General features: G+C 42.4%; 1 protein-coding gene across 1 annotated transcript; it reads left to right on the top strand.

Moving 5' to 3' along the window:
• On the top strand, positions 1–14,407 carry LOC123139492 (suppressor protein SRP40-like). Its single transcript, XM_044559281.1, has 2 exons — positions 1–778; positions 14,052–14,407. The coding sequence occupies exons 1-2, from the start codon at positions 1–3 to the stop codon at positions 14,405–14,407; spliced, it is 1,134 nt and encodes a 377-aa protein (XP_044415216.1).

The following is a 14,407-nucleotide window of genomic DNA, read 5'->3' as shown; positions in this document are numbered from 1 at the left end:
ATGACAAATATGGTTCGATGGCTCTTCTCCACTACCCGCTTTACTACTTTCTATTTTTTCTTACGTATTAAGTTTCCCTTAATATATAATTGGATATTACTTTTGATGTGTATATTTTTATTCCTTTGTCGTTTTATATTATGCCTAATACCTATTTGCAATCTTTTTAGTTCGTGCTTTGTCGGCTCTTCCTTTCTGATCACTCTCCCACTGGAGATTGAAGACCCCCAGGCTCTAGCTCATTTAGCAGGGCTAAACTTCTATCTTAGTCTTTATGAGCAGGATCTGGGAGAGGTTACGTTCATTCAGAACGAGCTTAATCACAATACCCCCCTGGAAGACATACATGGGCGGCTTAAGCTCTTCCTAATGGAAGAAAAGCTCTCTTCTATGCGACAAGATGTCATTCAGGAATTTGGGGCGCTTTATCAAAGAGTAGGGCCTTATCTACCGATCGAGCCCTACTTGGTCGATGAAGCGCTTTGTTCCTATCTGGACCATATTCACGCAACTGATTCTTTCACTGTTCTCCAAGCGTCTTATCAAGATCTGCGGGAGAATGAGGGAGGATCCGTTTTCTTTCAAAATGCTGTTTCCCACAACCGGGATCTCCTTGAGGCGGAAAGCTCCGCAAGGAGGTGCCTGGAAGTGGAACAAAGGATCCGGTGGGAAGAAATCCCCAAGAGCAAGGCAAGTCTCGAAAGAGCTGAGCACGAGCATGCTCTCGACTTGTTTAAGTCGGAGGATCTTAGAAGGGAATTAGAAAAAAAAGAGCAGGGTAGCTCAGTAATTCTGATTCTTTTCTCTTCCAGCCCCCGGCCCCTCTTTGATAAGGAAAGTTTTCATTTCTAAAATTAAAAATGACAAATATGGTTCGATGGCTCTTCTCTACTAACCACAAGGATATTGGGACTCTCTATTTCATCTTCGGTGCCATTGCAGGAGTGATGGGCACATGCTTCTCCGTACTGATTCGTATGGAATTAGCCCGACCCGGCGATCAAATTCTTGGTGGGAATCATCAACTTTATAATGTTTTAATAACGGCTCACGCTTTTTTAATGATCTTTTTTATGGTTATGCCGACGATGATAGGTGGATTTGGTAATTGGTTTGTTCCGATTCTCATAGGTGCACCTGACATGGCATTTCCATGATTAAATAATATATCATTCTGGTTGTTGCCACCAAGTCTCTTGCTCCTATTAAGCTCAACCTTAGTAGAAGTGGGCAGCAACACTGGGTGGACAGTCTATCCGCCCTTAAGTGGTATTACCAGCCATTCTGGAGGAGCAGTTGATTTAGCAATTTTTAGTCTTCATCTATCAGGTATTTCATCAATTTTAGGTTCTATCAATTTTATAACAACTATCTTCAACATCCATGGACCTGGAATGACTATGCATAGATTACCAATTTTTGTGTGGTCCGTTCTAGTGACAGCATTCCTACTTTTATTATCACTTCCGGTACTGGCGGGGGCAATTACAATGTTATTAACCGATCAAAACTTTAATACAACCTTTTTTGATCCTGCAGGAGGGGGAGACCCAATATTATACCAGCATCTCTTTTGGTTCTTCGGTCATCCCAAGGTGTATATTCTCATTCTGCCTGGATTTGGTATTATTAGTCATATCGTATCGACCTTTTCAAGAAAACCGGTCTTCGGGTATCTAGGCATGGTTTATGCCATGATAAGTATAGGTGTTCTTGGATTTCTAGTTTGGGCTCATCGTATGTTTACTGTGGGCTTAGACGTTGATATGTGTGCCTACTTCACCGCAGCTACCATGATCGTAGCTGTGCCCACAGGAATCAAAATCTTTAGTTGGATCGCTACCATGTGGGGAGGTTCGATACAATACAAAACACCCATGTTATTTGCTGTAGGATTCATCTTTTTGTTCACCATAGGAGGGCTCACTGGAATAGTTCTAGCAAACTCTGGGCTAGACATTGCTCTACATGATACTTATTATGTGGTTGCACATTTCCATTATGTACTTTCTATGGGAGCCGTTTTTGCTTTATTTTCTGGATTTTACTATTGGGTGGGTAAAATCTTTGGTCGGACATATCCTGAAACTTTAGGCCAAATCCATTTTTGGATCACTTTTTTTGGGGTTAATCTGACCTTCTTTCCCATGCATTTCTTATGGCTTTCGGGTATGCCACGTCGCATTCCAGATTATCCAGATGCTTACGCCAGATGGAATGCTCTGAGCAGTTTCGGTTCTTATATATCCGTAGTTGGGATTCGTCGTTTCTTCGTAGTTGTCGCAATCACTTCAAGCAGTGGAAAGAACCAAAAATGTGCGGAAAGTCCTTGGGTTGTTGAACAGAATCCAACCACACTAGAATGGTTGGTACAAAGCCCTCCAGCCTTTCATACTTTTGGAGAACTTCCTGCATCTTTCACCAGAATATGGGTTCTGTACGCTTTATTTGGCCATTCCGATGCAATCTAATTCTCTGTGTCTTTTCCTTGATGTTTCTCGCGTTCAAATTATGCCTTCTGCTTTTGAACTTAGCCTATCCGTTATTTGCGACAGAAGCGCCCATCTGCGCCTCTTCCGCTGTCAGGCTAATGCAACTATTGGTATGAATCTTATGGCGGACGATGATTTATTAAGAGCAGTTGCACCATTTCTCCAGAGAGGAGGAACGCCTCCTGTAACTCTGCCTGAGCAATGCTGTCTTGCAGTGGAAGAGGAAGGCCGTCTTGCCCTGGTGTTGGATTTTCAAAATAAGAGTGGCACTCTTCTCAGGAGTATCGATCTTAACTCGTTCCGGAACCATCACTTTTAAGAGGAAAGCGCCTCTGATCTCGCCGCGGCGACCCTACTCCATAAAGAAGAAGATCTCAATGACCACACAAAGTTATGGGAAGTGCATTCAGGGCTTCATCGTTATAGAGACAGCTCTAGGTACTACTTTCGCGTGGTAGAATGGGTCAAGGTCGAGAGAAAGGTTCGTAGTGGGGAGTTGCCAAGAACGTTCATCATTGATGATGACGGTGAAGGATAAGGATAGTGACTGGCGTTTAGCTTCATCTAGAAAGAAAATCGGCCTTCCACCGCTCAAAAAGGGGAAAAACTAACAAACGACAACCTATGAGTCTACAAGTTTCTCACCAGTCCGTTCATGATTGCCGCATACCCACTAAGATAAATGTCAAATCTCCGCTATATAATCAAATAGGTCTTTCTTCTGCTTCTGATAGAGGTGATAGTTTTATATCAAGTTTTTGAGAAATCGACTTCTCATTATGGAATGTGAAGAAGTACAGTCTTCAGAAAGTGGTGTTAAGCTGTGTAGATGGGTTGAGTAGCATGGAAGAGACACTGATCAGAATGTTGTTAAACAATCCCTTTTACTATCACGATAAAGCGTGGGATGCGTCATGGGAGTATGTCCCAGAGATAGGAGAAATCTCTCGGGTGCTATTTCACGTTTACTTGAAGGCGCACTTTGACTCGAAGATTTGGAAGGCATATCCAGGAGTTAGTTACTCACGGTTAGGTAGCAAAGTGATTATAGTAATCAAGGATGAAACATATATCGATCTGGAATCGTTGTTAGAAGATGTAGGTCTTCCTGGGAAAATCGAGTATCTCGACGACGAGGATACTACAACACCTTGTTTGATTTGTACCCCATATGAAAGAAAAGTCATCCTTTTAACGGATGGGCGTATTGAAGTGTGGAACAGTGAGGATTATCTGTGATAGATGGCTTCGTTACAATCCTAGCTATGACATAGGGGTAAATAGCAATGTTGCACGTGTTTTAGCTGTTGTTAGATCCAGCATAGATCTAAAAGATGGTTGTACATGCACAGAGGGTGGTATACCACTTCGTAAATAGAAGAAAGAATGAGAAACTTTGAGATGAACCACATTTCCAAGGGATTGATGTCTACTCCGTGTCCTGTAACCCTTTTGAATCTACTGGAAAAAGAAAAAAAACTAGTTCCACTTCAACGTTGTTATCCGCATCGGGCGATACTCCTCCCCAACTCGCTTAACACAGAACCACTTTCAGAAGCTTTATTGAGTTTGAGTTTTGATAGTTGCGAAGATCCGAGTCCAGCTACTTACGAAGAAGGGCAGACTACCCTATTCCTATCCCTACAGACTAGCTAAGCATGGTAGTTGAGTGAACGGGCTATCAAAAAGCTCTCGTTTATCCTTTATCGAGGCAGGATAGTATTATTATACCTAAAAGAAGGGGTTCTAAAACAGTTTAGAGAACTAATCTGGGTCTATCAGGCACTGGTATCTAAGTGGTACTCCCACGTCTACGATAATAATAAGTCGTTTTATAGGAAAGAAGCTTAAACCTTTTATAGCGATTATGATGCAGTGGGAGGGTGTAGAAAAAAATGAATCCGTTTAGGTATCCTCTTGTAGGTTATGATAGAAGTCGTATCGAGTCGTCATAAAAGGAGGAGAAGTGGCTATATGAATCTTTGGCGGGTTATCATGAGATTTATGCCCTCTATCTGATAGCGGTAAATATCAACCCTAGGAATTTCTTCCATCTATATATACGTTCGAACTGCTCTTCGTCATATTTCACCCGGAAAAATACAGCTATTTACTCGCCCTACTCAGACAGTACCTAAACATGGAAGTGTGATTCGACGCCGCCTTCCCTCAAATCTTCCGGCAATCGGCATAACATCAAGCGAGTGCTGTTGATTTGACCACGCTCAGGCGTAGGACGGGGAAAAAACGATCACGTGTCTCCTCGTTTCTCACGAGTCTAATCCTAGGCCACGGGCAAAATGCACTTTCTGAGGACATAAACACGAACCAGGAGGGTGTATAAAACAACCCTAGTTTTACACTATAACTCGAGTATCCGGTAGATAACCTTCCTATGCCCGATGGAGTGTATAGATGATGGGAGAACCCGTTCAAGACTTGTTAGCACGCCTAGTGTATGGTGTTGTTGAGAAATGAAAGGTGTATACCCTCAGATCTTGACGGTTACATGTTGAGATCACCGTTCACAACGTTATTATACGTCTTTACCTGATAACTCTTACGGACATTAGAGATTTAAACGTAATAGAGGGTAGTCCAAAACCTACCGATTCATCTTACTTTGAGAAAAGACGCATGAAAAAGGTTCCAAAATCCATTCATAATATGCTAAAGGATGATGCGAGGAAATCAATAAGGACGAGAGAAATGCATGCAAGATTTGGCTAGAACCTACATACAGCCTCTGTACAGAGCAGCGTGTCCGCATTTACAATAAAGTGATTTGAAAGGACAATCCTTATCACCTTCATTTAGAGAGTCAGCGTAACTAGCAATACACTAAAAATCTTTTACGGTTGTTTAGTTAGTGACCCTACTATCGATCAGGCGTATTTGACTCGATTTGAATTGACGGATTCGCTACTTCGGCGTTCCCTTCTTGACATGAACAAGAATAAGTTTTTAGGATGTTGCTAATCGTGAAATTAGGTGTTTTTATTTCCGTAAAGTTCTCCTTATAAAATAAGTCCATCTGGAAATTCGTCCAATAGTCTTCTCGTGCTTTTTGCATTATAGCGGCGTACATCATAATATCATGCATCATATAGTTCACATATTCAGCCTTTTTCTCTACTAGATTGCATATTGACGTCATCTCGGTGTTACAAGCTTTAGAACAGCGTTGTAGGCAAAACATGTCAACCAACTCGTCTTCTTGGATATAACATAAAATATCATTAAAGTCCCGCACTTTAAAAAGTAACCGGTTATTAACTGCCGAATAGACCCTCATATTGGAGATATTATTATATCTCGTAAGCGCTGAGCATTTAAACTCATGTTTACGATGTGTCAAACAATTCCTTAGTATGCAATAACTATCATCTCTATTGAAATTCGTTAAATAAACGTTAATACTCCTTTCATTTTTCACTCTCCTAGTTAAACTACTTAACAAAGTATATACTAACCGCCTACCTCCCTCAGTTAGACACTTAGTGAGAAGAGTTGAGTCGTGCGTAGTAGTGGAAAACACTTGATTATCCTTCAAAACAGATAGTTGATTACCTCTAATCTTCATAAAAGTAGAGTCGTCAGTAGTGGAAAACACTTGATTATCCTTCAAAGCCAAAGGTTGATTAGCTCTAACCATAACGAACGCACCTGAATGCGGTATCTTAAATTGCTGATATCTATCTCTATATAAAAGTGTAAGCATATTAGCAACAACGAAGGGCTTGAGAGTTGGAATGTTCTTCACTTTTCGATTAGAGATCATTTTTACTGGAATGCAATGATCATTCTTCTCCGCGTCTATTTGATTATAACTCAATTGAATAGTGGGGATTGTCTTACGCGTGTCTAGATATCCGGTCCAAATACTAGGAACTCTCTCCTGATTATTCACTTTTAGGTTCTGACTCGTTGGAGTAGTCCTGCTCAAGGTAAAGGTTTTACTCGAAAGCACATCTATTCACATGCGCTCTCTCTGATACTATGCTATCTATGGGACCTACTTTGTGTCGAAGTTGAACTGAAGCAGCACGGGCTGGCTATAGTCCTGACGCTTTGAAACCATGCCTTTATTCATTCCGCTAGTGAAATGGGAGTTTGTTTTTACGATATAGAAAATCAAAAGTTTTATGCTCGCCATGTGGGAAAGTGACTTTAGAGTGCAGATCCAGCACTAAACAGGCTTGTGCGAGCAAGATGCAAAGATGGATTGAGAATGTTTGGAATTGCTTTATATAATATATAAGTATCCAGTGCTTAAAGAACCGATCCCGAGCACCATTGCATTACTTCCCCCTCCCTATCTACTGCGCACTTGAGAAATCCTCTAATTGAAGCAGGTGGATCATTGGTTGATTTTCTCTGAAATCCGCTTAGAAAATGTATGCACAACTCTCTTGAGTACCGGTATTACGAATGAGAAAAGGTTTGGTAGTTCAGGGTCAGTTGGTTCATCAATGGCTGGAATTTCTCCTGCTCCAACATCTGTGCCACCGTGCTTGACATAAAGATCGTAATCCCAGTAGGACTCATCTTCTTCTCAAAACTCATGAGTGAGATGCTTGGCGTTTATCCACAACTGAACTACTCTTATCCTAAGGAAGACTAGTTGTCTGCCTTGGCTCCAAGGCGGCTACCAAGCTCGTAAGCAAGCGGTCTGTTAATGATACTTAATGAAAAAGAGATCGGCTCTTTGATGATATATTTGGTTCTAATAACACATTCCTTTGGTTAGAAACCGATTCAATCGACTACTTACTGAAATGAAATAAGAACCCTCTTTGGGAGAAGTTCTCATTGTGATTAGTATGACCAGCACGAAAGCAGTGATCTTCTAGGTCTGGCTCATAAATAGGCCTTGGCTCTGCGGCAAGTCCTTCTTAAGCATGTGATGGAGCTCAAAAACGGCATTAGGCCGTGAGGGCAACTGATGACCATTTGGTCTATTGATAGGACAGTCACTACCGAAACCCCTTTCTATGTCCTTACGAAGATGGAATACGATCTTAAACTTAGACGAGTTGCTAACTGAAGGCAAAAACCAGGGATTTTATGAGTATGTACCTCGATTTCCAACGGGAAATTCATATCTAATAGAGGACTAGATCGATGCTTTAATGCGAGGGTAGGGTATCTACTCGCTTTCTTGCCTTATCACGAGCTATTGAGAACGGATCTAAGGGCATCCCTACCTACAATCCTTCCTTGGTGCCCCATTCCTATCTTCTTTTCCAGATCCTTTTTTTACATTGAGCAGGGCCTCTATCTCCCTAGCTAAGGTTGGTACAATCCCTCTATAAGTATTTGTTAGTGGCTTCGCCCTTTGTAAGATAGGTGGGTCAATTGGGCCAAAGTGGAAGAGAAACCAGTATCTATTGATGGCGAGCCCGGATAATTGAAACAAGCAAGATACCATCTCTTCTTTAACTGAACTGAACAGAGCAAACCTCAACCGATGTGGCCAAAGAGCAAGTGGACTGAACTGCTCTCCCTTACTATGAATAAAACGGAGAGTAGAACCGAACACTTGAAGCTCTAATTACCAGTATCTTTGGATACGAAGACCGAGGAAGTGTTCCTCTAATCTCTTTAAACACACTCTAATTGGGGGTCCAGATTCCAGGTCGGAACCCACGTTATCCCTTGTTTAAGGGGAATAGATGAGATCCATGGCATATACCTCATAACTAACAGAGGTAGACCCGGTTTAATGACACCTTTCACAATACCATTAACCCGAACCTTGTCCTCAGCAGTCAGAGGCGTGATAATTGATGCGAACGTCCTCTTAAACTAAATATCTTTTTATCAAGCTATTATGATGCTCGCTTCTCTTCGGTTGGATTGCTCTCAAAGAAGGAAATTGTACTTCTTCAGTTCTACATTCAAATTATTGTGAGTAGATGGATACCAGGCCTTTTCTGAGAAACTCTGTTTCGGGAACTTTGTGGGATCCTTGGTAGAGCCATTTGGAGCGGAGGGTAATTGGTTTATGACAAACACTGTGCTTTCAAACACGACACCCAGGGGAATGGAGGCTTTGTACATAGTTGCAAGACGTTGCTCTACAATGTCTCGGTGTTGACGCTCTGCGAGGCCTTACTGCTGCTTGTCTCATTTCTTTGGAAAGGCAAACCTAATTCATACGGAACTCTTGGTACATTTCTTTTTCACTCTCGCCCCGGCGAAATCACACAATGCAGATCCATGCATGGGAGCTAGTTCAATAGGCCTCTCGGCGAAATCGCCTACTTTACTTTTTATACGAAATTCGTTGCACGTAGATCTTCCATTTATTGGGAATTCATTCGACGACCGTCTGATTCTAATTCACTTCCATCCTTTAGCCATGTCTCTTGATCGATACCATCCACGTGTCTTTTATTCTTTCTAAAAATAAAATGCATTGCGACTTCCTCTTTTCTGATTTGCATTCAAGTAGATAAGAGAAGCTTGTGGGGATCGTCAAGAACAAACTTAGACCAGTTCATATTTGTGCCTGCACAACTGAAGAGGTCAAGAGCAATAGGCCCGGATGCGCTCACCTTGGCCCAGGGTTGGCCCTTGAAAAGGATACAAAAATATGAGATGGAGTGGAATTCTTTTCGCTATTGCATTCCCTGTAGATCGGTTCAGCCCATTTCTTGTAGCATACATTCGAAGAGAAACCATTTATCCAATCTGCAGCTGTACGCTGAGAAGGAAGGGGGAGCAGACCCGACCGTTGCTCGTACTTGGTTTTCTATGGAAGGTCCCGAGTCAGCTAAAAAACTAGAAAATCAACAGCGATCGATCTCAGGGATCAGCCCATCTGATCTTTTATTTGATTGGGATTGCGGTTACGCTGGGCTTAATTTCTTGATGAGGTTTAAGGTATAGCAAGTAAGGCGATGCCTCGTCCCTGATCGCAAAAATTGTTGACTTTAGAAAAGGTTCAACAAGAACTATAGCAATAAAGGAGCTTCTCCAGTTCCACAGGTCAAGGTACCATGGTAGAACTTGTCTCCTTGAATGGCTACTTTGGGAAGACAGACCTCTCCCTCGCTTATCGCATGGTTGTCTTTCCCCTCTACGAATGCCCAAAATCGGGTCGATTTTGAAAAACATTCCCTCCGTCTATAGGCCGAAACCACGCTCAAGTGCTTCTATAAGTTATTTTTTACTCGAAAGCCAGTTGCTTTTTTTACGATAAAGCCGCCTCTACTATGCTTGCCATCAACTGATACTGGTTTAGCTTCAGCGGAAGGATGGAGAATCAGGAGAACATGGGGGGAGGAAGTAGCTATGCCTAACTCAAGGTCTAGGAAATGCTTAGTAAGGTATCCCCGGTATTTACTGATTCTTGTTGTCCCTATATATCTGTAATGATCGCTCTGGCTCTGGGCCGTATGATCTTCGGGATGCAGGATAGGGGATCGCTTGTAAAATGGACCAGCTCCGTAATAATGAATCTTCTCCGTTCTTATTTTTACCTGTTGTATTATTTCCTAGGAGGAATACAATGCGCTTCCGTTCTTTCCAATGACAAACAGGAAGTCAGGTTTCAAATGTAATTCCTTGTTGGTTACTTAATTTGGGTCTGGGAGGCCGAAGCTACCGATCAAGCTCCATTATATAGATTTTATAGCTCAGCCCTCTTTCTAACAATGAATCACTGATTTCCTCGATATTTGCCTCGGAAAGGGGAAACAAGATATCGATGGAATTTACCCACACCATCACCACTTTTGAAAGAGAAAATAAGTGTTCAGCTGACCCAAATTCCGATCGAAAAAATAAAAACTTATGGATTGAATGATTTCCACAAGCGAAATCGACTCGGAACCAAGGGGAACAAGACGAGATTCCGTGTTCACTTATCGATTCCAAAATGAATTGAATTCGTGAACTTTAGAACGATATTACTTCTCTTCCTTACGGCTCCCCTGTGCCTAGTGATTTCTTGTGCTCGATTCATCCCATTCGAGTATATCTACTCGGCTATCCTTAGAAAAGTCAAAAGATAAGGAGCTCAACCTGTGGAAATCCCACTACCATCGGCTGTCACATTCGTTCCCACTTACCGCAGGGATGGATCAAGTAACTAGTGATTCTTTTCAAGGTCAGATGCTTTTTGGGCTTATTTTCTAAAAAATCTTCATTTTGATCGAAAAAACCCGGGGATAGGCGAATGCGCGGGTACTCTTGATCTGGCCACTCCATGTAAATTTCCTCATCCAACTCCCCGTTAAGGAAAGCTGTCTGCCCATCTGATGAACGAGAAGACCGTGCGAGGCAGCCCGTGATAGTAGTACTCGAATGGTGGTAAATCTAGCCACAGGGTGAGTAAGTATCAAAGAAATGCCTACTTTTGCTGGTATGCGGATGGAGGACTTTTGGGCCTGGCATTATGAGAAATCAGGACAATTCTCTGTCCGTTCTGCTTACCGGATGTTGATAAAAATGAAGCAGCGACGGGGTACCCGTGGATCCACTATGCAATAGACCACTCGGGTAGTTTTGCCATAGGCGACACGCAGAGCCTGCACTGTCAGATGGGAGAGCGCCAACGGCCTTTGGACGATGTCAGGAACGGGGAACCTTGAAGGATCAGGAAGAGAAACATGTGAGCCACCGCCAGACTCATCACCGTCGGAGCCAGCGTTGTCATGCGCCTGAATAGCATGGGATCAGTCCATCATCGCCCGCAGCTTCACTTCACTTCAGTTCAGCTCAGCATACTAGGGAGACCACGGGGAATGTGAGAGTACTGACATATGACCCAATCACGACAAAGCCTTGTGCTGCAACAACTGTGTCTAGGGATAAGAGTTCCTCGGCTGCAACTTCCAATAACTAAGCTCGCGTAAAACTATTAGTTAGCGGGTCTTGGTGGAATAGTGGATCTTGGTTGAGAAACTCATAGATAGAGATTGATCTGTTTGCTCTCCACTTAGTGGTTCCTTACTCGGTCTCCTCATCCGAATAGATGGTCGCATGCTTCAACTAGAATCCAAACCATAGTAGAATGGGGGCTCAAAAGGAAACTTCAGAGCTGGAATATATAATCTCCAGTAGTACACTTAGCCCTTCGGCCTTATTTCAACTTGAACATGAATTTGCATCACATTTTGGCATTATTATATTAACATAAGCATTGAACACTGACGGCTAGCCCATACATGCAAACACAAGAAATCAAACCAAACAAAGACACTTAGCATAGTAGTAGATCAGAATCAAACTAAGACAAAGAACACCTGACATGAAAACAAATGTCTCCAGACACTTATTGAATTTAAACCTTAGAAAACTAAAAAGAGTCTACGAACTCTTCTATTCTAGCGAGATGCTAGACGAATAACGAGCACTTGCTGCTCCACCCGCAGCGCTTCCTGCCTCTCCTCCAAACCCTCTATGCGCTCTCTGGTAGCGCGAATGCGCGCTTCTTTCTTTGCATGATCCATTGTTCTAACACTTCTCAACTGGTTGTTTAGCACTCTACGGTGCCCTTCAATCTCATTTTGCAGTTGCTCCGTTTCGGTAGAAATTGCAAAAAGCCTGTTTGCGGTTGCAGCATCCATAGCAATGTGTGCTAGTACTCAATTTCTTTGTGATGAAGTGAAGATATCTATATACCATTTATAGAGTGGTAGAGTAATATCGCCATGCAGTACGAATTGCATGGCTGCATGCACCCTTTATGAACAAACAAACTTTGCAGAGCCGTTTCACCTAATCGATTCCGTCGGTGGATCATCCACATCACGAATTGAATGGCATGCACAATTCTTACTAGTTCTCTGCCCTACTTTTTCAGTTGAAGACTATCAGGCCTGGAAATGGAAACTTTGGACCCGGGAGACGGTTTGATGTCTCGTACATAGCCAGCCCAAGGCGCTGCCCATAAGGGTCACTGTATGTAGGTTTTCAGCTCTAAGGTCCCCACTCATCACAATCGTTGGCCCTCATCCCACATTGGAGCATAGCGTTAGTATCTTTCGGTGTATCAACAACATAGGCACCTGATCTATTTGAACTTTAAACCACAAGGGAAGTTTTCACATAAGCATCCTTTCTCCCGTTAAAAGGTGGGTACCTTTCCCTAAATCCTTCTCCCGTGCATGCTATTCTCCTGTTCTCCCGAAGGGCGGTATCAATACGGCAACCCGAAAGCTCGTTATCAAAGTGGTCTCTTCTCAAAAGCTTATCTGCCAGATGAAAACAAGTTCATAGTAACAGGTGGCCATTGAGCTCCTAGTTTGACTATTGGTGCCAGACTAGAATGGAAGAGTGCCCATAATACTGAAATAAAGAAGAATACCTCACTAATAAGAAATAGAGAAACACCCGTTGTGCTCCCTTTCTTTTACTAGAGAGAGTAGTCCAAGCCTCTAAATATCTTGAGGGCTTTGTGTTGGATATGATGGTTGAGCCTTTGTTCTTTGCGAGCCTTGCCTTTCTCTTTTTTGCTCTACTGTGGAGTTCTTTGATGGTCTATCTTCGCACCTGGCGCTTCTGGTTCTTTCTTCCTTCCACCTTCCTCTTGTACTCGACTCTTCCCCGATCACTCCCCAACAAAGGCTTGCTCGTCTTTGTCACAGTCCAAACTCTTTCTCGTGTGACTGTGGTGCTTTCTTGAGCGATGATTTGGGAGGGTTCCGGTCACCCCTACCCAGGCAGACAACCTCCCTCATTCAAAGAAATGGCAAAGATTCCATTTTGGAAAGTCAATCTCTTTTTGTATAGATATAAAATAGCAAAAGTATGGTTCAGAGTCTTTTTTTTCTTTCTTATTTGAAATCTAAATCGAAATGCCTCAACTTGATAAATTAACTTATTTCTCACAATTTTTCTGGTTATGTCTTCTCCTCTTTACTTTTTATATTCTCTTATTTAATAATAATAATGGAATACTTGGAATTAGTAGAATTCTCAAACTACGGAACCAACTGCTTTCACGCCGGGGGGTGAGATCCAGAGCAAGGACCCTAAGAATCTGGAAGATATCTCGAGTAAAGGTTTTAGCACCGGTCTCTCATATATGTACTCCAGTTTATCCGAAGTATCCCAATGGTGTAAGACCGTCGACTATTTGGGAAAAAGGAGGAAAATCACTCTGATCTCTGATTTCGGAGAAATAAGTGGCTCACGAGGAATGGAGAGACAGATTCTCTATTTGATCTCGAAGTCCTCATATAACACTTCTTCCAGTCGGATCACTTGTTGGAAAAACATAATGCTCACACATGTTACACACGGGCAAGGAAGCATAGTATTATGATGAAAATGAATGGAATACTCGGAAGAATTGTCATATTCCTATTAATGATTGTGACAGCTTTTATAGGATACATACCACCTTGGAGTCAGATGAGCTTTTGGGGAGCAACAGTAATTACAAGCTTAGCTAGCGCCACACCAGTAGTAGGAGATACCATAGTGACTTGGCTTTGGGGTGGTTTCTCCATGGACAATGCCACCTTAAATCATTTTTTTAGTCTCCATCATTTACTCGCCCTTGTTCTTCCTTTTGATTTAAACATTCTCCCCCGGGAGCTGCAGAATTCTGGCAGGGGCAGCCCCCTTTTCCAGATCATGAAAATGTGGAGAGTGATGATTCATCAACTGATTCATCAGGGAGTTCATCTGATGATTCATCAACTGATTCATCAGGGAGTTCATCTGATGATTCATCAACTGATGAATCGGATCTCGACACAGATTATGATGAGCTAACTGATGATTCATCAACTGATTCATCAGGGAGTTCATCTGATGATTCATCAACTGATTCATCAGGGAGTTCATCTGATGATTCATCAACTGATTCATCAGGGAGTTCATCTGATGATATGGACTGCTCTGAAGGAACACTCCCCCCCGAAGGGAATGAAAGCCGTCTGATAATCTTTCTATAG

This window comes from Triticum aestivum, chromosome 6B (genome assembly GCF_018294505.1).
Source record: "Triticum aestivum cultivar Chinese Spring chromosome 6B, IWGSC CS RefSeq v2.1, whole genome shotgun sequence".
NCBI lineage: Eukaryota > Viridiplantae > Streptophyta > Magnoliopsida > Poales > Poaceae > Triticum > Triticum aestivum.
Note: the sequence above shows the minus strand (reverse complement) of the source record. Positions and strands in the feature narration are given on the sequence as shown.